Source organism: Magnolia sinica, chromosome 8 (genome assembly GCF_029962835.1).
Source record: "Magnolia sinica isolate HGM2019 chromosome 8, MsV1, whole genome shotgun sequence".
Classification (NCBI taxonomy): Eukaryota; Viridiplantae; Streptophyta; class Magnoliopsida; order Magnoliales; family Magnoliaceae; genus Magnolia; species Magnolia sinica.
The window spans coordinates 21,434,817-21,461,688 of NC_080580.1; the positions used below are offsets into that span (position 1 = coordinate 21,434,817).

Sequence of the window (26,872 nt, forward strand, 5' to 3'; positions counted from 1 at the left end):
GTCCTTGCTTCGGCATGGTTCACTTCCAACAAACATAACGGTGAGCTTCGAAAGTTTCAACAGTGTGTGTCACTATTACCATTGTTTTCTGTTGTGTGGCCCACACTAGTTATAGATCAAGTTAATATTTAGGCCTTAACCCTAAAATGACACGGCATAAATGATGAGTGGCATTGATTATACATATACATCAATGTGGACTACATGAGTTGGGCTTTCCCTACGCTAAAAAAGGGCTTTCGTCACGTCACTTTCTCGGGATGAAATACGACTTAACTTCTTATTCATTGAAAAATCATACAATTAATGATACAAGGACAAGGGCAATTTGGTTTAAAAAAATATTTTAAGACTCGTCGGATGATTACCTTCAAAATATTTGGAACTTTTGTTTAATTTAGAGATTTTGACCCTTACGATTAGGGGTGCACACAGGTCGATTTGGTCCGGTTTTGGGGTGAAACCGGAACCGAACCGTTCCTAACGGTTCCTTGAATACTGGAACCGGAACTGAACCGTTAGCATCTTAGAACCGAACTGGAACCGGACCGTGAAGAACGGTTCGGTCCCGGATCGGATCCACGGTTCTGGGCTTTTAAAAATTCAACCCAATTAGTTGATTTGAAAAAAAAAAAAAAAAGAAGATGAAATAGAAGAAAAGGAATATTATGCTCCAATCATCACAAAAAGGTCAACCCAAGGTGCAAGAGAAAGGGTTACCACATGCACCACCCTGGAATCAATGTCACATTTCTCTTAGTAATTGTCTATTTTCAGGCCACAACAGCAAAAAAAGGCTAGGATCTTGCAGCCTGGGAGATTTCAGCAAAACTTCAGTCTAGTTCCCACAGTCCACAGATATGAAAAAAAAAAAAGAAGGAAAAAGAATGTCTTGTATGTCCTGCAAACACACACACCCAAAAAGGAAAAAATCCGCCATCATATGACAAACCCGCCTTGATTGTTGAGTTCTTCAACATGATGATGATGCCAGAACGGATGTAGATTGTAGAACCCTTCTGAAGATCTGTCAGCTTCTTGTATGCCCTGTAATCACACCCAAAAAATAAGACAGGGACTATGTCCATAACAGTGGGATATTCAACTTTTAGAAATAAATGGTCATGGATGTACTTGGATGCACAAGTGAAGTGTGAATGAGGAAATGACAGAAGTTAATGTTGTTTCACAACCATAAATAACATTTAGCTTCTTGTATGTCCTGCAATCAAACTAACATTTAGCTTGACTATAACTTAAAAGTAAATGTAATTGCAATTTGGATTCCAGAAACTCAATATGAATGGCATATAACTGAATTTTGAAGACTACTTCCTCATGAATACTAGCAAACATTGCTAACTTTTCCATTTCCTCATGATTTAGATAGAGCATTTGCAATTCAAGTCACATGGGTACCCAAAAGCAGATAGAGAAAATTACAATTTGGTTGTTTGCTTTTTAATAAGAAGTCACTTGGGGATTTTTAATTTTTTTTAATACAAAAATGGAGCCCAGCCATGTGTGGCCCAATTAACAAAAAGATCCCTCAAGCTGCACAAATGACTTAACATCAACGGTGAGAAACTCTAGTAAGATTAACCATTTGCAATTAAGAAGCAACAAAGAAGATTACTTACTCTTCTCCACATATTAACGACTGAATTGTATCCATTCACCTACTCATGCTCCTTAGATTTGAAGAGCTTGAAGGTCTGTGCAGTTGGGTTTTGTTAAGCCTATTGAATGAAATTTCAGATTCTGCAGCTATATTGGTAGTATGATATTGTTCCAAAAAATTGTTCTGTGTCTGAACATGAAAACACACTCCAATTATTTCAACTAAGCTTCCTGATTTCCATAAGGTTCCTGTCAGTTGGAAGTTGTTTGCCACATGAATGGTTATGATTACATTGTTGCTTGCCACATGGGTGCAACATCTCCATTCATGAGCAATGTTTTGAAAGTCAAGTCGGATCACAAAATAGCAAGAGGATTGAAAATGTAAATCACAAATCATAAAGCCATAAGATTTTTATAATCTTTTGCAGATATAGAAAAATCTAAAATCATATTTATACAAACTGAAATCATATTAAATTATAGAAAATCTGAGCTTCTTATGACAAAATCAACTAACTAAACCAACCACTATCATAAAAATTCATCTATCAGCCATCATACAGTGCCATCAACAATTTCTACTTTTAGGCAACTATCTTCAAGGAATGAATCTGGACTGTCCATAGTTACAAACTTACAATCTATTGGACGCCCTGAAAGAATCACACCAGTCAGATGATCCTATCCACCTGAAAAGTAGCCGTCTGTTTTTTTATGACCATCTTTTATCTGAGTTGTATGCCATGGATGGATGGTTAAGATCATCTATTGAAAGTGATTCGTTAGAATCATAAGCAATCCATTACAAGGGAGCTTTTGATTTTTTGGACGTGCTGTTTCCAGGCATGCCCTTGAATCATTTCTACCAAAGAGATAAGTGGACTCTCCAGCACTGAACTGTACCTGTACATTACACATTAATACGTTGCTAAGAAAGCACCAAACTTATTCCATCACGAATCTCTTTTCTCATTAATACATATGATTAGTACATGATTTATTACTAGCCTTGACTAATATGTTTATTAGAATAGAAAGGCCTAATCACAATAGCCTTTCATCTCAAAATCAATACACTACTGAAACTTAAGAGCAGTTAAAATCAGAACTTTGTACTCAAGCTTAAAAAGTGTTGAAGAATAGACAATCCATACAAAGTAAGACAGTTCAAGACATATAGGTATGATAGAGGGAGACCAGCCAAGACGTTAACTGATCCAGTAAATTGGTTGCTCTGCAGGTCACTGACAGAATTAACCATGGATCGTTAATGGTATCAACTCACATTGCAATAAAAAATTTGGATAGATTGAAGAAACTTAGCAGAAATTGCAGATTGCACTGTGTGCTCATATTAGTCTTTCCAAATGTATAAACCTGGGGAAATCTCAACCAAATAGAGAAAAGATCATCTAATAATTAACACCAGGACAAACTGTAGAGTCATCTGATTTGCATGACCATTCCTTCAAAACTAAGAAATGCCTTTTAAAACTATCAAACCTCACCAAGATTATATGACCACGATGCAACCAGTAGTTTAGAATCTGCCTGAAACATGTCACAATTAAACAACTACCAAACCTCACATTTTTCACCAATCCTACTCTTCCAACAGTCCATAAAAGTGTACCACAAAGGTGAAAAAGGTGGAATAAACTTTAGATAAAATTAAACAACTTCAACATATCAACATATTAGATGTTAAAGAAGATTGTTGGTAATGTATACATAAATTTTCAGTTCTGACAAGTGGGACCATGCTTTAGAAATCCATTCTTACCCTAATTTTCTAATATACCAGTAAAAGAAGAAAGAAACTTCAACAAACCAACAATAAGAAACTTTAACAAACCAACAATAACAACAATCCTATTAAAACACATTAACACCCAACAAACAACAAATGCTCAATAAACATGAAAAGACCATGAAAACACAAAGCAGAAGGAAACCAACCTGTAGATCATAGTCAATTGAACCTCACCAAAGTAAACTTGATATGAAAGTCCTCAAATAGAAGATAGGGCTGCAAAAATATAATAATTTATTAAAATCAAGAAGAACACAATAAGTAAAAGTAAATTATATTGATCAAATGAACGTTTACCTGATTCAAGAGCTTCAATTTCAGCCATATTTTCTTCAACTTGAATGGGGAAAGGCGAAGCACGTAACCAATCTTGTGCACAAATTAAGCATTCCACGAGCTTAGGGGTAAGAGAACTACGGAATTGATCTAGAACACGACCTCCAATACTAAAAGCCGATTCAGAAGCAACGGTAGATACAGGAATGGCTAAAATATCCCTTGCAACTTGAGAAAGAACCTGATACTTTGAGCTATTCACCTTCCACCAATTCAAAATTTCAAAGTTTGGATCATCCTTTTCACAAGATTCCTCCAAATATTTGTCCACTTCAGACTTGCCTCCATAATTCTCTTCTTCTTCCAAATGTTTTTGAAACTTCGATTTGAGAGAAATTAATTGCTCACTTGTACAACTAATTGATTGGTCGACATCCATGTCAAAAATGGCTTGACTTGAAGAAGAATCAACTGACTGCAACTTTTGATACTCATCATAAATACGATTAAATGTCTCTCTTATCTTCTTAGTGAGCTCAATCACCATGGCAGGTTTGTAAACTTCAGAATAACAAAACTTCACATATTTCAATTTATAATGGGGATCCAACACAACAGCAATCAATAACATCATATTCACCTTGCCAATATTTCCCCAATACTTCTCAAATTTAATCTTCATTTTCTTAGTCATGGCATTTAAAGTAGAATCCATACTGATTGACCATTCGGATAAGAAACTTTCAATGGCACAAACTTCATGAAAATATGAATTAGAAGTGACATATAAAGAACCAGACAAGCGAACAGTTGCATCATAGAATTTCTACAAAAATTTTGTAAAAACCCGAGCATCATCCCAATCACTAGTGATAGGCGGTCCATCATGAAGTTCTATGGTGAAATGTGGATCTTCCTCTTCTAATCTCTCAAATGCTTTTTGGAACTTTGTTACAGCATCTAGCATGAGATATGTGGAGTTCCACCTAGTTTGAACATCTAGGCATAAACAACTTTTATATATTATTCTCTCTTTCTCTACACATGCCTTAAAACGTTGTTCTCTTTGTGGAGAACTCTTAACATACCTCACTGCCCCACGAATTCGAGTTAATGAATCTTTTAATCCAATTAACCCATCTTTCACAATTAAATTAAGAATATGTGCACAACACCTCATGTGAAAGAATTCGCCGCCTAAAATGAAAGTATCACTCTTCTTAGACATCTTTCTTTTCATATATGAAATAGCAACATCGTTGGAACTTGCATTATCCACAGTAAGCGTGCATAGTTTCTCTATACCCCATTCCATTAAACACGCCTCCACTGCTCGACCAATTTCTTCACCTTTGTGACTAGAAATCACACAAAAGTTTAAAATTCTTTTATGCAATTTTCAGTCTTTGATAAAATGAGCTGTAAGGCACATGTAAGAAAGATTCTGCACTGAGGTCCATGAATCCGTAGTGAGACAAATTCTTTGATTTGAGTTCACTAATAAATCCTTCGTTTTTTTTCTCTCACTCACATACAATGCCATACAATCCCTTGCCATTGTAGTACGTGATAATATTTTGAAATTAGGTTGCATGACGCTACAAAAGTAACGAAATCCTTCATGCTTAACAAACTTGAAAGGCAACTCATCTACGATTATCATTTTTGCAAGTGCTTCTCTACATAGATCTTGATCAAATTTCCACACACCAAGGGTACTACCACCATCTTCTGATATTGAATGCATTGACAAAAGTTTCTGTTTCTTGTCTTTATTTTGGAAATTCTTGGGACACTTTGATATATGTTTTCTCAAAGTGCTAGTCCCATTCTCACTCAACCATGCATAGGATGAACTACAGTAGTTACATCTAGCCCCTTTCGCTTTTCCATCCCCGTCATTTACAATTTTTGTAAAATGATCCCAAACGTCAGATTTACGACCCTTGTCTTTAGGAAGACATACCTTTGCATGAGATGGAGAATTAGTGATAGAGAGCTCTTGAGGATTATTTGTCTCTCCAGTACTTGACATCTAATAAGAATTAAGATATACAAAAAAAAAAAAAAAAAACATCAATAAAACACCTAACATTCAATAAAACATTGATGTAATGTGTTTGGTTGCAACCAAACACCCTAAAACATTCAATAACAACAATGTAAATTATCATTTCATTCCATCTGCAATCGAAATTTTGCATGTCAGAAGGAAGAAACCATACATACAGTTTTTGCAAACTTAGCTTAGAAACAAGGGAGAACATATTAACCAATCATGGAGAAAAAAGCCTTTTTCCATTTATCATCCATTCATGAGAATGGCAAAACAAAAGAAAGCAGATGATGACTTAATAACAACACCATGCTAGTGCTTTGTAAGGCATATGCAAGTATGCCTCAAGAGTCAAGACAAAACATTTGTAGCTTCAAAGTTGTCAATGGAAGTACACTTGACTATTGTGGCTGCAGTCGAGTGTACCACATTTACCAACTCAAGATCACATCTAAATATAAAATACTACAATCCACACAAAACATTTCTTGTTAAGCCATTTTATCAAATAGTTAGAGGCATTACATAATGGCTCTCTAAAATCCAATTATTAGAATCTAAAATCATGTTCAATTAACATTGCAAGTAACAAAAGGCAAAACAAAAACCACCTAAAAAACTTAGTAGTCTTCACAACACAAACTCTCAAAACTCAACCAAACAGATACCCCAATAAGGCAATAACTGTTTTAGGCTGTCAGTGATATAACAAGAGATTTCTTGGTATTTAGTGCAATCAAATGCACCCTTCAACCACCATGAATTTATCTAATGCTGGACTCTAAGTTTTCAGCTTGAGCAAGCAGGCCCATCGTTCAATTATCCAGACCATTGCTCTCATGGACCCTGCCACCTAAAAATTTCTTTGACAGGGCAGTCCAGAGTTGTAACCCACTAACCCTTGGAATAGTGGCCCACAAATAGGGATGTGTGGTAACAGGAAAGCCCAAAAGCCGTTCTCGTCCCTGTCAGGGGAGATGTCAACTGTCTCCCCTTACAACGAACACTAGTGGCCCGCAAATAGTATAAGAAAACAAATGCAACAATGGTTCATATTCAATAAAACATTTATAGAAAATCAATAACATTGATAATTGCTAATTACCATCACAGAGAATGATGAAGAAGCCGTTGTTGAAGTTCGGATCAAGATTCGAGATGGCCAGAGAGAGACGGCCAGCGATGGACGATCGGAGAGGGGCGGCCAGCGCGAGAGGGATGGCTGTACGTGATTTTTTTGAACTGTTTACCACTGTAAATGCAAGAAAATGGGGGAGAAATTCGAGACGGATTAGAGATTTCGAGCTAGGGTTTTGAAAGGGGGGAGAAATTTGAAAAATCTAGAAAGAAAATGGCGTACCGAAAGAGAGAGAGAGTGTCGCGGTGATTGGGACGGCGAGAGAGAGGGTTTTCCAGTGATTGGGAGATGGGAAGGGCGGACGGCGAGAGAGAGAGAGAGAGAGAGAGAGAGAGAGAGAGAGAGAGAGAGAGAGAGAGACAGAGAGTGGCGAGCCGGCGACGCTGGCGAGAGAGAGAGAGGGCAGGCGCAGGGAGTGCAGCGCGAGAGAGAGAGGGCAGGGGTAGGGAGTGCGGCGCAAGAAAGACTAAAGAGGGCAGGGGCAAGGGTAGGGCGATGTAATGTTAGGATTTTTTTTTTTTTTTTGTTTTTAAATACGGATCACGGTTTGGATCCACGGTTCCTGCACGGATTGGTTCTACGGTTCGGGTATACGGTTAGGATCAACGGTTCGGTTAACGGTTCAGATCAACGGTTCGGATCAACGGTTTGGATCGGTTCTGCAGGACCCTAAACCGGAACCGAACCGTTCCTAACGGTTCTCTAAATATTGGAACCGGAACCAGACCGTTAGCACCCTGGAACCGGACCAAACCGGACCGATCCAACGGTTCCGGTCTGGTTACACGGTTCCAACGGTTAAATGTGCACCCCTACTTACAATGCTAGTAGAGTGAAAATCCCTTTCCTAGAAGAATCGTCCCTCCATAGAACAAGTGGCGGTGGTGGTATACAGATCAATCAAGTCTATCATTGTAGCTTTGTGTACAATGGACAGTAATATTTGAAAATATATATCAACGGGATGATGTCATTCATTCCACTAGTGGCCTTCAATTCAAAGAAAATCGATGGTTGAGATTCTTTAACTTGTCTATTTTTTTTTTAAAAAATTTTTAAATAGCCCATCCATGATAGATATACCTGAATGAACGGTTCCAATTGATGGAATACCTCGCCACGTTTATTGAGGAGCACACATGATGTATGGAGAGATTTTATCCATAGCGACGTGGTGGGCCCACAAAGCTTGGGTGTTTTACGCCGGAGAAAAACTCTATAACTGTTCATCTGGTATCTAATTAAACAAATTAAAGCATTCATGTTATGTGCAAAAAAAAAGGAGAGATTTATTTGAACATTTGTCTATTGGATTAATGGACATTTATTGGACGGTCTAAAATGGAAAAATATCCAACGGTCCTATTTCTACAAACAAGTGTCCACGGAATGGAGGATAGAGTTGCTCAACCAACTCTTATATTGAGATCTTGACTTTGGGACAGTTGCTGCACAATCAAGCTAATTTATTTGAGTCTGCACAATCAAGTTAGTTGATTTGAGTTAATATATATCACGCATCAATTTCTAAATGCCCGCGTATCAAGGGTCATAGGCAACCTGAGCATCACACGACAACTTACGCACTGCTTAGAACAGGCGTTGGAGAGGATTCCGGTCCGTCTTCAAACGTAAGCAGATCGCGTACCACTCCCACCAGGACCAGTTAGAGATGGACGGTCCTGATGGAGCTCTGTGGGGCCACCATAATTTATGTGTTTTACCCAAGCTGTCCTTAGTCCATTTTGACATGCCACTTTAGGGCATGAGCTACGAAAGGAAGTAGATCAGAGGCTCAAATGGAACACACCACTGGAAGCCGTGGGGACTGAATACCTACTATTAAAAAACTTCTCAGGGCCCACGGAAGTTTTGTATACATGTGACCCTACCTTGGTTGGCCCAAGGAAGGTCTGAACGGTGGGCCTCGTTGTCACCGCTGATTTCTGTGGTGCGGTCCACTTAAGCTTTCGATCTGCCTCATTTTTGGGGTTACCCCCTAAAATGATACACACGGTGGGCCCCACGGAGCCCTGTAGCGACCGCCCGTCCCTAGCTAGGTCCTGGTGGGAATGGTAACGCAATTCTCGTCCCTTCAAAACACCCACGGTCACCCTCTCTCTCGCTTTCTCTGAAGATTCCAGTCCGTCTTCAAAACAACCCGCGTTCACCCTCTCTCTCTCTTTATCTCTCATGGCTTCCATAATCGGGCGACTAATCCGGAACCGTCCGATCGATCAGATCTCATCAACCGTTCTCGCCTCATCTCCCACCCGAACTCTCTCATCTGGCAGCAATCCGATTCGAGCTACTCTCTTCCCTGGCGATGGAATTGGCCCTGAGATCGCGGCATCCGTAAAACAGGTCACATGCTCGAAATCCTTTCACATTTTCATTTCCATTTCTATTTTCCGAAATGATGTTATCTTTGATCGGCGGTCAAGAGACAGAGTCGACAATTGACGGCTTGGAATGTCAATTAAGGTTAGGGTTCTCTATTCGCAAAATATTGATAATGAGAAAAGAACGGAGAAAGTTTCAATGAAGGGACGAAAATGGAATTGTCATATTTAGTCCTCATTGCGCAGCCGGAGGACCAGTGGGACCCGCCAAGGAACACCCAAAAGAAAATGGTTTTCAAGTGTAACATGCACCGTTCTAAAGTTAAACCTGCTACTTTTATCTCCACATAAATTGTCTTAATTTTTAGATATTGTTCCATCCACACTTTCAAAAATTAAAAAAAATGCTGTCTAATCATACACATCAATTAGTCCAGACAGTCATTTATATGGATGGTTAATTATAAAATTGTTGAAAATATAGATGGTTGATTATAGAATTATTCAATCAAATAATCTAATTCAATGACATATACCTGTTTTGTTGAATCGTACCCATTATGCTGAAATTCTGTTGGCTGCGATGATGCATGTTGGGGTCACACATGTTGGGGTCACACACACACACACACACATATATTGAAAGGCAACGATATATATTTAGATTAAAGGGAGAAGAAAAACAAAAGAGAGGAGAGAATGTTGGGGTTACATATCAGCGACCCAATGGATAAAAGTTCCACAACAGCCACTCTCCACCGCTGGAGAGCACCTGTGTGAGAAAGGGGGCAAGGTGGAGTGGGTGGGTGGGTTTGGGTTATAACATTATGTGTCTCAACTGATGGACTGAGTTTTCGTCACACAGACATGACACTGGGCCCACAGAACTTGACTGTCACATACTCTTCCTACAATTACAATGTTAAAATAGTGACACCAAAATCACTATGGGTTTTAATCACCTTTTAAGCCCATATGACCCATGTTTCACATAAGCAAACAAGGCCCAATTGTTAGTGAACCCTTAGAGGGGCATTTTTGGTATTTCACTCATGAAAGGGTGCCTTTTTAGAGTAAATTGTATTGGGAAAAAGTTAAGAGTTACTAATTTTAGAGAGGGGTTTCTTCTTCCACGGGGGTTTCAAAAATGGTTTTTTCTTCTTGAAGACAAGATTCAAGATTTCAAGGCTTTCAAGAGGTATTGTAAGTTATTCTTCTCAAGGTGTCGAAGGTGAGAATATCTATTGCTAGCATTGCAATGGTGGATGGTTTTTTCTTTTCCAACAATCGTTCTTTAAGTGACCGGTCTTGCCACATACCCAATAAGCACCTTTGTCACCCCTTGATGTTGAACAACTCCAAGATTTGCTTCTTGAAGAATTCTTCGGTTTGTTACCATGGTCATTTTGCCTTCCTTTTGTCATAAGAGCCCCCACTTTCGTACTAATTGAACTTCCCATAGATGCAAGGTATCCCGTATCGGTATCGGTTGGCGTAACGGTGTCCTCCAAAACCGATACGGATACGGGGGCGTAACGGTGATACGGGGGCGTAACGGCCCGTAACGGCGCAAAATTTTTTTTTTGCCAAAAAAATATGAAAAAATATGGATTAAATTCAGAATATTCTAAGCATTCCAAATATGCATTCATTTATAAATTGGAACATGTTTATGGTGGTGTAACGGTCCACTCTTTGGTGAGAAGTTGTATCGGACTGTCTGATGAATTTATGAACCAGATAACCTGAATTTGACTACAAAATTCATATATTTAATTTTCTAACTATCTACTATCAATGATAGATATATTAGAATGAATGTAAAATGAAAATATCTTACATCAGGTGTTTGCAATTATTTTTGAGGAATTTCTCGAACATACCTGTGGTCCTGTGCAGTGTGGTGCACCATGCACGTGACTGTGATGATTCTTGTCTATGACTTGTCATCCTCAAGTCAAGAATATTAAAAAATAAAAAATAAAAAATTAGTAGTGTCTGATATACTCCCTGCAACTTGATTAAGGATTACTTGATTGGTTGTCGGGGGAGCTATTTTAAATACAAGTTCGGCAGTGTCAAGTGTGTACTCGCTTCTTGCAATAATACTGTTGTGAGCTGTCTGTTGCAACAAATACTTACCTTAACACAAATATATACTCACAAGTCACAATCACAAGTCACCACCAAAATGAAAATCTGCTTTTTTGTGGTTGCTCGACCTCCACATCATCGTCATCGTCACCATCACGCTGAGGCTGTCCAATAGGTGTAGGTGCTGCATATCCATAATATCCAGTGCCAGAAGGAAATACTAGATCAATGAAACTAAAGGATGACTGATCCTGACTAGGCAACGACTCTGACCCGGAGTAAGGATATCCACCAGTGCCCGTTGAATAGCCATACTGGTGCTCATACTCAGGCTGTTGAGAATCTTGAGATTGAGAGTGCATCTGCTGTGATGAGTAACTTGGATTTAGATCTGGATATCTATAATCATATGGATATTGATCGGGAGGGCTACTCCAACATGAATGTGATGGAACAGGCTCAGTATAACCATCATAATTCAATTCACCATAAGAATATCCATCATAATAACCAAGACCATGAGCCTGCTGATGTTCCGAACCTCTCGGACCCGGTGCACCACTAGATGTACCCACCTCCTGCTGGCTGTATCGTGACTCGGTACACTCATAAGTCCGACCTCGTGTACCACCTCGTCGCTGTTCATCGACATCGTGATCTGTAGACGGCTGTATAGGGCACTGAGCAACACCAGAAGTGCCAGCACCAGGGGCAGGGGGGTCATCGTCTTCATCCGACACGGTCACGCTACCACTGCTCGTACTCTTTTGTTGATCTTGAGCCGTATCTGTACGTGGCATAAACGCTGCCCCTCTTACTGGGTCCAACACATCTGCACGACTCTCTTGTTGTGCTCTGCGTATTTCTGGGTCATCAATTTCCAATTCTTCACTATCCTCTTCAATTTGTTTTTCCCTTGTTTCCAACCAAGGTAGAAGTGGGTCATCCTCATCATAAATATTATCCAAGTTTATTGGACAGTAGTCTCCGTCATCAGTAGCTGTAATGCTCCTATGATGTCGTCGCATTCTTAGTTTTATATTGTAGTGCATGAAGACAAGTCTATCTAATGTTCTAGTCTGCAATCTATTCCTATTCTTTGAATGAATGAGCGCAAAACAACTCCAATTCCTTTCGCAACTAGATGAAGATGTTGTCTAGCTCAAAATTTCTACTGCAATTTTTGGAGAGCCTTCGTACTCTCTCCGAAATTAATCCACCATTCGGCCGGTTGCAATCTAGACACTGCATGCATGCTGTGCAAGAGCATCTCCAAAGCTACCAAGGCGATTTCCAAATGTATCTAATTCATTTAATGCCTTTATTTGCAGATTTAAGTCAGGCTCTAATCTCTTTATCACATTTTTTAGCCCGACACGAACTTCATCATCCGCAACAAATGATTGGGCATATCTATACCTAGGATTTAGGTAGTAACCTGCTGCATGAAGATCGTAATGGAGTTGGTTTGTCCATCTCTTGTCGATCATCTTCCAATAAGTCTGCCAACTTCTACAATCACGTTGAATTGCAAGCTTTACCTTATCCATGGCATCATATAGAAAGCCCATGGTAGGTGCTTCATCGGATTCAACAAGACGGAGTACCCTCATTAGTGGCTCCATCACCTTTAGGATCGCCTTGACCTTCTTCCAATATTTGTTGTCCCGTATGGTGTTCACAACTTCGACCGGTATTCCTGATGTCTTCTTCCCATGTTTTGTGTTGAGCCATTCTCGGGAAGCGAACATCTCACTCAACTCTTCTCTATGCTGGAATAAACTCTCTAATGCTATAAAGTTTGTTGCGAATCTAGTCGCCGCAGGCCTCAACAACTCTCGTCCTTTCGTAAACTTTCTCATTATTGCAACTACTTGATTATGGTTATAAATAAACGTCGTCACTTCCCTTGCCCTTTCGACCATTTCCTTAACATTCTTCTTCTTCCCAATATCTTCCAATATAAGATCAATACAATGGGCAGCACATGGTGACCAAAAAAGATGTTTTCTCTTATCCATCAACATATGTCCTGCAAGCTTATATGTTGCTTCATTATCTGTCACAATCTGCACTATATTCTCCTCTCCAATCTCGTCCACAACTTTATCCATTAGTCCATTAATATAAGTAGAATTTTTTGTTGCCTCTGAGGCATCAATTGACTTGTGGTATATAGTTCCTAAGTGGCAGTATACCATGAAGTTGATCATGCTGCGTCTGGTTGGGCCAGTCCAACCATCACACATGATTGTGCATCCTCTGGCTTGTCATACAGGTTTAAAGGTAGCCACGTATGCTTTCACGTCCGCATACTCTGCATCTATCCATTTCCCCTATTCTCCTTAGCCGTGGGAGCTTTTATTCCTTCACCTGCTTCTGTTGCTGCATCAATTACCACTTGCCAATATGGAGAATTGGCTACGTTAGGAGGTATGTTGGCATGTATAAATAACTTTGTTGCTGCTCTACCTAATTTCTCAACGGAAGTTCTACTCTACATTTGTTTTATCTTCTTTTGTTTAGTTGATTCTTTCCTAAACAGGATTGGATCAATAGAGGGTCTCCTAGGCTCATTTACTTCTTCATCCAAACGTATAGGGGCATCAAGTGAAGATGTCTGTCATCGGCTCCCAAACATACGTCGTAACCCACCAAACCTACCCCCCCTGCAGAAGCCCACTCCCACCCCCCCCCCCCCCCCCCCCCCCCCCCTGTATCACGCACTGACCCATGCGTGCCAAACATGCGGCGACGTTCTTCCTCTTCACGAGCTAGACGCAAGCTCTCTCTCCTAGCTATAGTAAGTTCTCGATCTGAATCTTCGTCAGAATCAATAATATCTTCATCACGAATGCCCATATATTCAGGACCAAACACTTCCTGTTGAGCTGCATCCAAAATATCATCTTTCTTCTTTTGTACAGCAGCACGTTTACCCTTCGACTCATTCAGACTAGCTTGCATTAAAAGCATTATCTCTTTCGGTACTCTACTACATGGCGCAACTTGACCCTTTCGATGTGCCAAATGTTGTTTGAGACGGGTAATTCCACTAGTCACTAGTCTATCACAATACTTGCACTTCATTTGGTGCCTAGTACCACCAACCCTCTCACAATGTTGCCATCCAATATCATCACTTACTTGTTGTTGGCCAGATCCAGACATTTCTTTAGGCTTAGGTAGACACTAGATAATTAAATTTGAGTATGAGTGTATGACCTATGTTAATAAAGATGATTTTATATTCTAACTAAACCCTAAGAAGCTCCAAGGCAAAACCTGTCCAATATAAGCAAATAAAAACATAAAGTCACTAATTCGAAAATAGAAAAAAAATTATAAATGACACCCCAAATCTGTAAAATACACATTAACATGTTCTACTATGATTAACATATCACATGGCATGATTAAAATAGTAAAACAATCGTTAAAAAATTATTTTTTTAAATTTATAAAAGAAGGGCCATAATTAATGCGTAAATAGAAAAAAATATTATAAAATTATAAAATGGCACCCCAAATCTGTAAAATGCACATTAACATATTCTACTATGATTAACACATCATATGGCATGATTAAAACAGTAATACAACCATTAAAAATTGATTTTTCGAATTTTTAAAGAAAGGGGCAAAATTCATGCGTAAATAGAAAAAAATATTTAAAAAATATAAAATGGGACCCCAAATCTGTAAAATGCACATTAACATGTTCTACTATGATTAACACATCATATGGAGTGATTAAAACAGCAAAACAATCATTAAAAATTGATTTTTCGAATTTTTAAAAAAAGGGGCAAAATTCATGCGTAAATAGAAAAAATATTTAAAAAATATAAAATGGGACCCCAAATCTGTAAAATGCACATTAACATGTTCTACTATGATTAACACATCATATGGAGTGATTAAAACAGCAAAACAATCATTAAAAATTGATTTTTTGAATTTTTAAAAAAAGGGGCAAAATTCATGCGTAAATAGAAAAAAATATTTAAAAAATATAAAATGGGACCCCAAATCTGTAAAATGCACATTAACATGTTCTACTATGATTAACACATCATATGGAGTGATTAAAACAGCAAAACAATCATTAAAAATTGATTTTTTGAATTTTAAAAAAAGGGGCAAAATTCATGCGTAAATAGAAAAAATATTTAAAAATATAAAATGGGATCCCAAATCTGTAAAATGCACATTAACATGTTCTACTATGATTAACACATCATATGGAGTGATTAAAACAGCAAAACAATCATTAAAAATTGATTTTTTGAATTTTAAAAAAAAGGGGCAAAATTCATGCGTAAATAGAAAAAAATATTTAAAAAATATTAAATGGCACCCCAAATCTGTAAAATGCATATTAACATGTTCTACTATGATTAACACATCATATGAGATAATTAAAACAGCAAAACATATTAAAAAAAATATAAATACCTATTTTTGACAAATTTATGAAAAATGGCCCACCAAGCTTTGATTCAACAAAATCCGCCAATATAATGTGTTTTTTCCTCAAATATCTAGCCAAGGTTGGTCGAAATTAGCAGTAGAAGGAGTGAGAAGGAGTTTGGAAGCAAGAAGTTTCGAAAAAAAAAAAAGGCCGTTTTTCGACCGTTACGGCGCTGACCGTTACGGGTGACCGTTACGCCCGTATCGGCCGATACGGGTACAAAAATTGGAATCGGCCGTTTCGGCCCCGAATCGGGTAACGGTGCGTACCGTTACCATTACGTATCGGCCGTATCGGCCGATACGTAACCGATTTGGCATTCCTTGCATAGATGTCTTTTTTCGAAGTTTATCGGCAAGCAATGCACTACAAACCGTATGCCAACTAAGTGAGTCTTCCTTAGTACAACTCAATGATGTAACCAAATTGTCACAAGATTTTGGTAACGTAATGTCACCTCATTATCTTCCTCTTCTATTCTCATGCTTATGCTTCCAAGTTGACAAATAATATTGTTGACTATATTTAGATAGTTCGGAATTTTTGTACCATCCTTCATCCTTAGGGCATATAATTTTCTTTTTAAGAAAATCCGGTTTGTTAGGGACTTCGTTTGATACAAGTTTTCTAGCCTTTCCCATAAACCTACCGTGGTGTGCTTATTAATTATATTGAATAAGACATGATCTGCCAAACACAAGCGAACAATAGACAATGCCTTGAGATCCATCTCATCCCAATCATTATCGGCCATAGATTCTGGTTTCTTTGCCTCACCAAACAATGCTTTATGTTGCCCTTGTTAAACTAGCAAATCTTGAACTTTTATTTTCAAAGCTTAATTTTTTTTTTTTGCCCATCAAATTTCTCCACCTCAAATCTACAATTAGTCATCGCCTCCAATTTACTATACAAACCCAATAGCTCTGATAGCACTAGAAACAGCTAAAACGATCGCGGGCCACTTGATGTGATTAGAACCACCGTTAAATCAATACACCACTAGAATCAAACACCCTTTGATTCCAATGGCACCCGGAATATGCAAAGATCACGTGCAATAAATAGAAAGAAGATAATTGAGAAAAATCTAAAACCACAAACATACAAGAACACAAGGTATATGCGGTTCACCACTTGGACTACATTTACGGGCAATCTGACAAAGAAAACCTCATTGAGTATATCAAGGAGAGATGACAAAGAATAAGGAGTGTATTACCTTTTTCAAGAATACAATAAAACCCCGTTGAATCCAAGCCTAAAAGAAAAAACCCCTCCAATATTGCAATGCTAGTAATAAATCTTCTCACCTTGGACACATTGATAGGAAGAACTGGGAGTACCTCCTGAAAGCCTTGGAATCTTGAATCTTGTCTTTAAAAAGAAAAATTCCATTGAATCCAGAATGTTTGGTTTCAAATAACACGTCAAATCCTTGCAACGAAGATAGAACGGGATAGACAAAGTGGAAACTTGTCATTTTCTTGAAGCAGGTTCATTGAAAATGTGCCTGACAAGTTTGGCATGAGTAAGGCAAAGCCAATAAAGACTTCATTGGTCGCGCATTTCATGCTATCTTCCGAACAAAGTTCAAAGTCAGAGGGGGGAAAAATATATGGCTTGGATTTCGTATGCAAGTTTGCCAGTTTGGTTGGAAGTTTGATGTTTGCTATGGTATGTCCTAAGTCGGACATAGCTTATGTGGTTGGGGTGCTTAGTCATTTCATGACAAATTTGGGGAAACCACATTGGGAGGCAGCAAAATGGGTACGTCGATACTTGAGAGGCACAAATAATCATGTGCTTACATATAGTAAAGGGGCAATGGTGATGCATGGTTTTGTTGATGCAAATTTTCCTAGTGATCTAGATAAGCGATGATTAACTATGGGGAATTTTTTTAAATTTTTTTTTGCAAATGGTCCTATAAGTTGCATGTTAAAGCTTCAGGGAATAGTATCATTGTTGACTACAGATGCCGAGTACATGGTGGCAACGAAAGCTTCTAAGGAGGCGGTTTGGCTTCGAGGAGTTATGGGAGAGATAGGTTTTGTTTGTAAACCTATGAATTTGTTTTCTGACAATATGAGCGCCATCTATTTGGCAAAGAATCCGATTAATCACAAGAGAAACAAGTACATTGCAATTCGACATCATTTCATTTGTCAAATTATTGAAGATGGCAAATTCATTTGCTGAAGGTAGGAACGAAGGAGAATGTAGCAGACATGCTTACAAAGACCGTTCAAGTGGAGAGGTTATATTGGAGCTTGACTTCTTTAGGGTTCAAAACAAGGTTTAATGATGGTGAATTGGCAAGGCGAGGAAGTGGTTTTATTATCAAGGTGGAGATTGTGAAAATAGTGACACTAAAATCACTATGGATTTTAATAATCTTTTATGCCCACATGACCCATGTTTCATATAAGCAAACAAGGCCCAATTGTTAGTGGACCTTTGAAGGGGCATTTTTGGTATTTCACTCTTGAAAGGGTGGCTTTTAGACAAGATTTAAGATTCCAAGGCTTTCAAGAGGTACACTAAGTGCTTCTTCTTAAGGTCTTTAAGGTGAGAAGATCTATTGCTAGCATTGCTATGGTGGAGAGATTTTTCTTTTAAGCTTGAATTCAATGGGGTTTTGTTGTATTCTTGATGAAGGTACCCCATTCCTTATTCTTTGTAATATCTTCTTAATATAATGAATTTTCTTTGTCGGATTGCCCGTGGATGTAGCCCAAGTGGTGAACCATGTATATCTTGTGTGGTTGCGGTTTTGGATTCTTTTCCTTTTTTTAATTTTTTTTTAAAATTTAAAATTTATAAAATTTATTGCACATTATCATTGCATATTCCATGCGTCATTAGAATCAAAGGGTGTTTGATTTTGGTGGTGTGTTGATTGGGCGGTGGTTCTAGTCGCATCAAGTGGTCGATGGTGGTTTTAGCCGCTTCACAGAGGACTTTGTTATGTGGATGAAGAAATGAAAAGAAAATAGATGTTGCGAGAGAGAAAAGAGCGTGGTTAAAGGTGTAACAGTTTTCTTTTATCAAGATAAAAAATAAGAGGGAACGATTATTATTATGAGAGAGTAAAAAGGATCAAAGAGAAAATATAGGAGAGAAAATACAGGACTTTGTCTGTGGCTTGCCATCTCCTCACACATGGCACCAATGTTGTTGAATCGCATATGCGATCATGTGCGATCGCATATGCACATATGCGATCCCACAACTGCATATGCGACCACACACACACAAACACATATTCGAAAAATAAAAAGAAATTGAAAATATGGGAAAATTGTAAAAAAATATAAGAAATTAAGGGGAAACTTTTCTAAGTTAATAGATAACTAATTTTACATATTTAAAATATATTTAAGAGAAATAAAATCAATTAAACATTGAATTAAACATCAAGTGCTTGAATCTTGATCTTCCAACTTCCAAGAGAGAGGAAATGCAAGAGAGAGAAAGAGAGATTAAGACCACTTGGAAGTAGGAAATGTAAGAGAGATTAAGACCACTTGGAAGTAGGAAATGTAAGAGAGATTAATACCACTTGGAAGTAGGAAATGTATGAGAGATTAAGACCACTTGGAATTAAGAAATGTAAGAGAAGAAGAGAGTAAGAGAGTTTTGGGGTGAGAATATTGCAAATGGAGGAGGTTCGGAAGCCTTTTTATAAGCAAAAAGTTGTTTTTTTTTTGCAAAAAAGAAGAAGAAGAAGTGCCAACCGTTGGCCAATATGCGATCGCATAGATTGCATATTTTCACATATGGCACATATGTGCCATGATCACATATGCAATCTACATATGGATATGCGCATATGCGGTCACACATGACAACACTGTGTGGCACTCATATAAGGCTATCTAGACCATCTAAATTGTAGGGCGAATTATGGATGGAGCATATCTAAAAAATAACACTTATCAAGCAATCCTTAACCATCCAATTGATGGGATATGAAATTAATGGTTAAAAGTCAATTAGTGAGCGGTCCAAATTATAAGGGCAAATCAGATGGTTCATGCTACATCCACAATCAGGTCAGCGATTTGAATGGTATTGATTGTGTACAACTATGACATGCATACTGGGAAAGAGATGTGCTCAAAAGAAGAAAAAAAAGAAAAGAAAGGAGATGCGTTTGAGTGGGAGCAAGTGAAGGGGTGTGAGTGGAGGTTTATTGTTTATAGTAGGTTTGAACACACTGATGTAAAGATACATTTGCACTATGGCATTTGGATTCAGCCTCATATTTAAGTAATATAAACCACTCACATGATGTTCATTAGCGTGATCGGGGATACCTAAATTTTTTTTTTTAAAAGATGGGAACATTTAAACCCCTTGATCATTAAACTTTTTTCATTTGAATATAAGCCTTCTACTTTATGGTTGTTTTGTGTGCCATTAGTTAAGAGTTTGGGATCTTTTCAGTGATGAAGATTTTCATGATAGCTCCCATCAGATGCATACCTCACTAGGTTCATGATTTGGATCATCGGAATGAACCCAAATCCAATGGCTATGGTCCAAACCTGAGGCGTACTTGAGCTTACATGTGGTGAAGAGAAATTGAGGTGTTAAAGAGTTGAGGACTTAAAAAAGCTCTTAAAAAGGGAAAAAAAGAAGGAAAGATCAATTGTGGACAGATGGCAAGCAGGCGGCCATGTCCAAAAACCTTATTTCCTTTCTAGTATTTAGTTTGTTGTCTTCTTTCTATAACTGTCCATTTTCTCATACACATGCAGCCCATTATTGGCTGACCAATTTGATCTTTGGGATAGGGTAATGCAACTAGATCAAGGAAGAAACTAATTGCAATGTCCCGGATTAGAAGTTTGAATCACAAGAGGGAAAAGATGCAATGACTGTAAGCAAGCTCAAAAATTCTCTAGTCTTATACTAGAGATCACCACTCCCCCACCCTCAATTCACTACTTTAGAAAAACAAGAGAATTTGCTCAAACAAAGTATCATTCAATTGTCTTATTCCATAGGGTCTATGCCTTATTATAATGAGTGTTTACAAGGTTTCCTTCTTGAGAAAATCTCTAGCATAATCTAAGGAATCTAAAAATAGAATTCCTTGGTAGCTTACCTTTCAAAAAAAGAATTCGTTACCAGCCAAGATCTCTAAAACAAGAAAACCCTTAAATATGAAAATCTAATGATACTTATTTATCATAGAGATATTTTTCCTAATATAAAAATATGAAAGAAAGGAAATTAGAAACAAGTTATAAAAGGAAATTGGGCCTTTTCTTATGTATACATGTGGAGCATGCACGTGTGCCCCTTGACTTTGAAAAACTTGGTTCCCTCAAGTTAATGGCAATGTACTCTATATGGAGCTTCAAGTTGATCGCTTGAAATGGTTTGCTGAAATCCACATGCTGTTGGATCTTGGTCGGCGCTCTACTTGACAAGCAACTTTTGATACCTTCCTTGGCATATGGAAACTATCCGATTTGGATCTTCTAACACATCTTCAATGAATTTTTCGAATTGGCGTGGTATTTCGGGTATTTGGGTAGCTTGTTCTTTCGTGCTCTCATCTTCATAATGTAAGATAAACTGTAAGGTCTTCCACACTGAAAATGGGGCGGATCTTTATTTTGGGCGGAAGCTTGATCAAGTATACATTATCGCCTAGCTTCTTTAAAATATGACAAAAACTTGTCTTTTTGCAGTGGAGCTTGGTGTAAGAGCCTTCTGGAAACTTGTTAGGTTTGAGCCATACCATGATCCTATCCCATTCTTGAAAGTGCAAAATGCTGTCGAACATTTGCGTGCTCCTTGTAATTTTCATTACCAAGGTTGATCTTTTGTCTGACTTCATGTATCTCCTTATTATGCTATTCAAAAGCCTTGGCATCCGAGCTTGATTGAGTTGCAATAGGAAGTGGAACTAAATTTATAGGCTGTTGAGGTCATAATTTCGAAAGGATATGAGTCCTGTAGTGTAGCTCATAAAACTATTATAATTTGTGATAATGCGAAGTCACATGGTCACTAACCAAATACCGAAGTATATTTTGAAGACTGCAGTAGATGACTTCAGTCTGTTCGTGATCCACCATTTTGTGAATGATAAGTACTTGAGAACTTTAGACCGCAAAATTCACAAGAAGTTCACCAGAAGTAGCTCATAAATTTGGCGATCACGATTAAATACAATTATCTTGGGAACACCATATAGACGAACTACCTTCTTAAAAAAAACATCGGCGATGCATAAAGCATCCGATGTGTTCTTACAAGAAAGAAATGGGCAATCTTCGAAAACTTGTCAACCACAATGTAAATAGAGTCATAGCCATGTTGAATCTTTAGTAATCTCATGACGAAAATCTTCTGATGTAAGACAATTAACCACTTACTCTAAAAGCTCGAATTGGTAGAGCATGGCTAATTAATCCCTTTATCTCATAGCCCAGGCCCCACATCCCAGGGTTAGGACCTCGGTTGAACCCCCATTGTGGGCCCCAAATCACATGGGTACCGCCTCACACGAGCCACCCGCCTCACACGGGCCACCCACCCCGAGTGTGCCCCTGCATCCCACAGGTAACTACACTCAAGCCCGGTGTGAAAATGCCCTTGCATTAATCACCCCCGGCGAGGAGTCTCGAATACGAGACCTCTCGCTCTGATACCACTTTGATGCAGGACAATTAACCACTTACTTTAAAAGCTTAGACTGTTAGATCATGACGAATTAATCCCTTTATCTCATAACCTAGGCCTCACATCCCATGAGTTAGGACCTCGGTCGAACCCCCCTCGTGGGCCCCAAATCACATGGGTATCGCCTTACATGAGCGACTCGCCTCACACGTGCTGCCCATTCCGAGTGTGCCCCTGCATCCCATAGGCAACCCCACTCGAGCCCGGTGTGAAAATGCCCTTGCATTATCTTCCCATGGAGCATCTAGCACAGCTACACGGGCAGTGAAGTATAAAGACCGGTATTCTGCTTGCTCACTTTGCCCAACCAACACACATGACATTGTTGAACAATAATTCCCACATCTTTTTTCAAATTCGACTCGTAAAAAGGGTCCTTGACTAGGGCTGTTGTTTTGTTGATTCCAAAATAACCAATGGAGAATTTTTCGATTTTGGCAAGAGCTGTGGATTGGCGAGAGATCCCTTTAGGAGTTTTCGATGATTGCTATCTTGGCTCCAAATTGGGACGTTCCCATTACGCATTGCTTTTCCATCTCCGCTCACACAGTTGTTTGGTCACCTCCTTGTAGGAGGAACCGGACGGATGAACAAGCAAAGGTGTTAATCTGGCTTTTAGAGAAGCTTCATCTAGCTAAATTGTCTTTGGGCATGAGGGATTTGACGATGTGGTCTTAGGTCAACTCTGTCAGGTTCTCAGTTTGATCCTTTTATAAGTTGATGACCAATAGCTCTTTGGGTGGGACGTGCAAACATACTTCCCATGTATGGTCATACGGGCCCCTCCTAAGGTGTAGTAGCTTTTGCTTGGTTAGCGGGAAGGAATAAGGTGCTCACAATAGACAACTTGCATACAAGATTGTTGGCGATTCTTAATTGTTGCATCATGTGTATGAAGGACACGGAGTTGTTTAACCATTTGTTCATCGACCGTGCGTTTGCTTGAAGGGTGTAGGAGAGTTTTTTTTTTTTTGAAGGATTAAGGAAAATTTTATTGAGTGATGGAAGGGTGGCATGGAGGTTAGTTTTGTTGGTGGTCATATGGACTTTATGGGGGAAAATGAATAATCATTCTTTCGAGATAAGAGTGGGTTAGAATCAGATGTGTTTGAGAGGGCAAAGTTAGATGTCGTATTTTGGGACCATAGTGATTGGTTCTTGAAGGTAGGGCTATAGTTGTTATTTAATAGAAGTTCTTTTACCTCCCCCTCCAAAAAAAAAAAAAAAAAAAAAGAAAAGAAAAAAAAACGAAGTAACCACGAAGGCCAACCGAATGAAGCTCTCGTACCACAAGCTCTTGCAAGGAGGTTTTTATAATTATCAATCATGCGCACTATATCAAGGGTACTCGGTGAAAATGCCTTCTAATAATTATCATTTGTTGCATAGTTTCTTTTGGTTCCTTGAACCCGACAACTAGAGATTGATAAGGTAGATATATGATTTTTAGCCAAGGGCATCTACTATCCTATTTTCTACCTTGCACGATGCTTTTGGTTGAATGTGAACTCCTAAATATAAGCACTCCACTTAGTGTGCCGTGCCCTCATCATTTTTTTTTTTTAAATTTTTAATTTTTAAAATTTTTTTTTTGTGAATTCGAATAACACAAATTTTCATAATCAGAATATAACATAAATTCCCAATGAATGAGGTGATGATGCTAATGTTTCAAGGCTTGTACAATAATGTAAAATTTCATGTCATATGTAGAATACTTCTTCGTGCTTCATTGAGTTTTTTTGTTGAAAAAGGCCACCGGACGCCCTTCTTGACTGAGGACGCTTCCTATGCCTACGTAGGATGCATCATAGGCAATCTCGAATAACTTCTCAAAATTAGGAAGCCTGAGACTGGCACTTTTGCCATTTTTTGCTTTATTTCTTGAAATAATGCCTTTGTTGCTACTTCAGTCCATTTAAACAGGCCAATCATTATACATTTAGTAATGGGCGCCATGATGGTATTAAAGTAACGTCAAGAACCCATGAAAACTGTAAACCCTATGAATATTTATGAGAGTAGGCCAATCGACAATATCTTTTATCTTTTCAGGACCAACCCTTACTCTTGCTGAAAGAACAAACCCTAGAAAGAGCACCCTGGAATTCATGGAGGCACACTTCTTCAAATTGATGTAGAGTTTCTAGTAGTGTAAAACGTTCATCACCTGGCAAAGATGGATCAAGTGATCTTCTCGTGAACAACTATAAATAAGGATGCCATCCAAGTATATGGCAATGGACTTGCCTATGAAGAATCTGCTTCATCACTTGCATGAATGTACTAGGTGCCTTTGTCAAGTTGAAAGGCATAACTAGCAACTTGTACAATCCATACTTCATTTAAAAGTGGGCATCCATTTATTCCTATGACAAATTCTTATTTGGTGGTATTCACTTTGGAAATTGATCTTCGAGAAGATTGTAGTATTCGCTATCATGTCCAATATGTCATCTAGGCATGGAATTGGAAAATAGTTCTTTACCATTATCTTGTTGATGGCAAGTTTGTCAACAGACATCTATTAATGACCATCCTTCTTTGGTATTAACAATGCTGGCATGGCACACGGATTGAGGCTTTCATAAATGAAACCACTGGGCAGCAATTTGTCCACTAGTCATCTAATTTTTTCCAATCCCATAAGCCACCCTAAGTGATTTAGGGTGGCTGTTTACATATGCAATTGCATAATTGTATATACGGTTGCATAGCCCCTTATTATTATTTAAAAAAAATCGAATAATAAAGGAAAAATAGAAAATAATTACAAAAAATATGTAAAATTACTACAAGTATTTGGAAATTTTTTATACCTATTTTATTAATGTTTTCATATTTTGTTATATTTATTACATTGCATCTATTAGGCTATTAGATTACAACAGGTTAACTTACATAGTAATAAGTACTCAAATGATACGTATACTCAAATTTGTGAGAAAAGTAAAATAATTTTTTTATTGATGACTTGATGTAGAAATACATTGTACAAATGAGTGAAATTACAAATTCAAAATAGGCTATACACATTAATCGTTAATCCATTGTCTACATCTCCGCCATCATTGGCATCAGAATTATTTCCTTCTTCGATGTATGCTTCCTCTTTTTCTGTTTCTTTGTCATTGGTTCCCACAAGTTGCTCGTTTACATTAATGGTTGATCATTTTCTTCTGGTATCTCTTCTATATCATCTTCTGCTACCCACCCCCGTTTTCTTGACTCGAACTTTCTTTAGGTGCTGATCCAAATGCAACATCTTCTACTCGGGCATCCTTGCTTATAAGGGTTGTATCCTCTGTCTTTACAAGTTACTCATTGTCTACCTCTAAGATTATTTAAGCAAATGGAATCATAGAAATTAGGCTTTTTATCACTTAGCTATGTCATTCCTGCAACTTTTGGTTGTATTGAAGACAAAGTCATTTTGCTTCTTTTGTTCAAGAAGATTCCTTATTTTAGTGTGAAAGTGAATTAGTGATCACTTTAGATACTTTTAACACTCACTTTAAATTCAACATTTGAAAAGTGAATTCAAAATCTTACCACTTCAAACTTATTCCAGTTGTGCTCATAATTGCTTGTAGAATATGCGAGGCCAAGAATTTTCATGCCAACTTCTTCAGTGCTGAATTCATCCTGTTCGGGTCTACTTCATACATTCTCCATTAGTCAGATGTTTAAATAACAACCAGAGCAAGTTAGACTTTGTAGTTTGTAACAAAATTATTCTAAGTAAGAGTAATTCTCATAGAAAGAAAGATTAATTCTCTAAGATATTTATACTTGGCAATTTCATAGTTCTATGCTGAATGACTATATCTCTTGAGTAAATTCCTGCACTCTTCAAGTAGATATCTTATCTGGTTCATCCTTATCTAGAACCATTCCCTCCAAAACGTCAAGAAATCTTACCATATGCATTGCTTCTGTCTCATTGCAATTGGTGGAAGTGAGGGATATATGGCAAGAGTAAGGATTTTTTTTTTTTTTTTGAGAGATAACATTCACTTTCATTAAGATAGAAAAAGGTAAAACAGGCGAGATAGAACCCGCTGAGATAGCGGGAAAGTTACTATCCCATAGAGAACAGATTACACGCTGAGGGAAGATTAAAGACAACCCATTCAGTGATATAGAAATGAATTCTGGACACTGCGAATCCCACCGAATTGGAAACACCCTTAAAACATCTATGATTTCTTTCTTTCCAAACTGCCCACCAAACTGCCAAGAGGACCATTCTCCAAACAATAGTTTTCTACTTTCTGATGGACACACCATGCCACGCTTTTAATAGCTTTGCTGTTGATTGAGGGAGCGACCAAGATAGATCGAACCAAGT

General features: G+C 38.1%; 3 protein-coding genes and 1 pseudogene across 3 annotated transcripts in view; 1 reads left to right on the top strand and 3 right to left on the bottom strand.

Annotated features, from left to right (window-relative positions):
- Positions 1 to 846: 846 nt before the first annotated feature.
- LOC131253064 (zinc finger BED domain-containing protein RICESLEEPER 4-like) lies at positions 847 to 4,679 on the bottom strand. Its single transcript, XM_058253889.1, has 3 exons — positions 3,734 to 4,679; positions 3,583 to 3,652; positions 847 to 1,047 (listed from the first exon to the last, which is right to left on the bottom strand). Exons 1-2 carry the CDS (start codon positions 4,425 to 4,427, stop codon positions 3,636 to 3,638), a joined length of 711 nt encoding a protein of 236 aa, XP_058109872.1. The 5' UTR covers positions 4,428 to 4,679; the 3' UTR covers positions 847 to 1,047; positions 3,583 to 3,635.
- A 131-nt stretch (positions 4,680 to 4,810) lies between these two features.
- LOC131253065 (zinc finger BED domain-containing protein DAYSLEEPER-like) lies at positions 4,811 to 6,991 on the bottom strand. Its single transcript, XM_058253890.1, has 2 exons — positions 6,874 to 6,991; positions 4,811 to 5,747 (listed from the first exon to the last, which is right to left on the bottom strand). Exons 1-2 carry the CDS (start codon positions 6,874 to 6,876, stop codon positions 5,112 to 5,114), a joined length of 639 nt encoding a protein of 212 aa, XP_058109873.1. The 5' UTR covers positions 6,877 to 6,991; the 3' UTR covers positions 4,811 to 5,111.
- LOC131254651 (U6atac minor spliceosomal RNA) lies at positions 6,685 to 6,775 on the bottom strand (annotated as a pseudogene).
- A 2,007-nt stretch (positions 6,992 to 8,998) lies between the features above and the next one.
- LOC131253066 (isocitrate dehydrogenase [NAD] catalytic subunit 5, mitochondrial-like) overlaps positions 8,999 to 26,872 on the top strand; it is a 48,313-nt gene continuing 30,439 nt past the window's right edge. Inside the window, exon 1 of the mRNA XM_058253892.1 lies at positions 8,999 to 9,270. Within this exon, the coding sequence (XP_058109875.1) occupies positions 9,100 to 9,270 (171 nt within the window). The 5' untranslated portion in view covers positions 8,999 to 9,099. The remainder of the gene's footprint in view (positions 9,271 to 26,872) is intronic.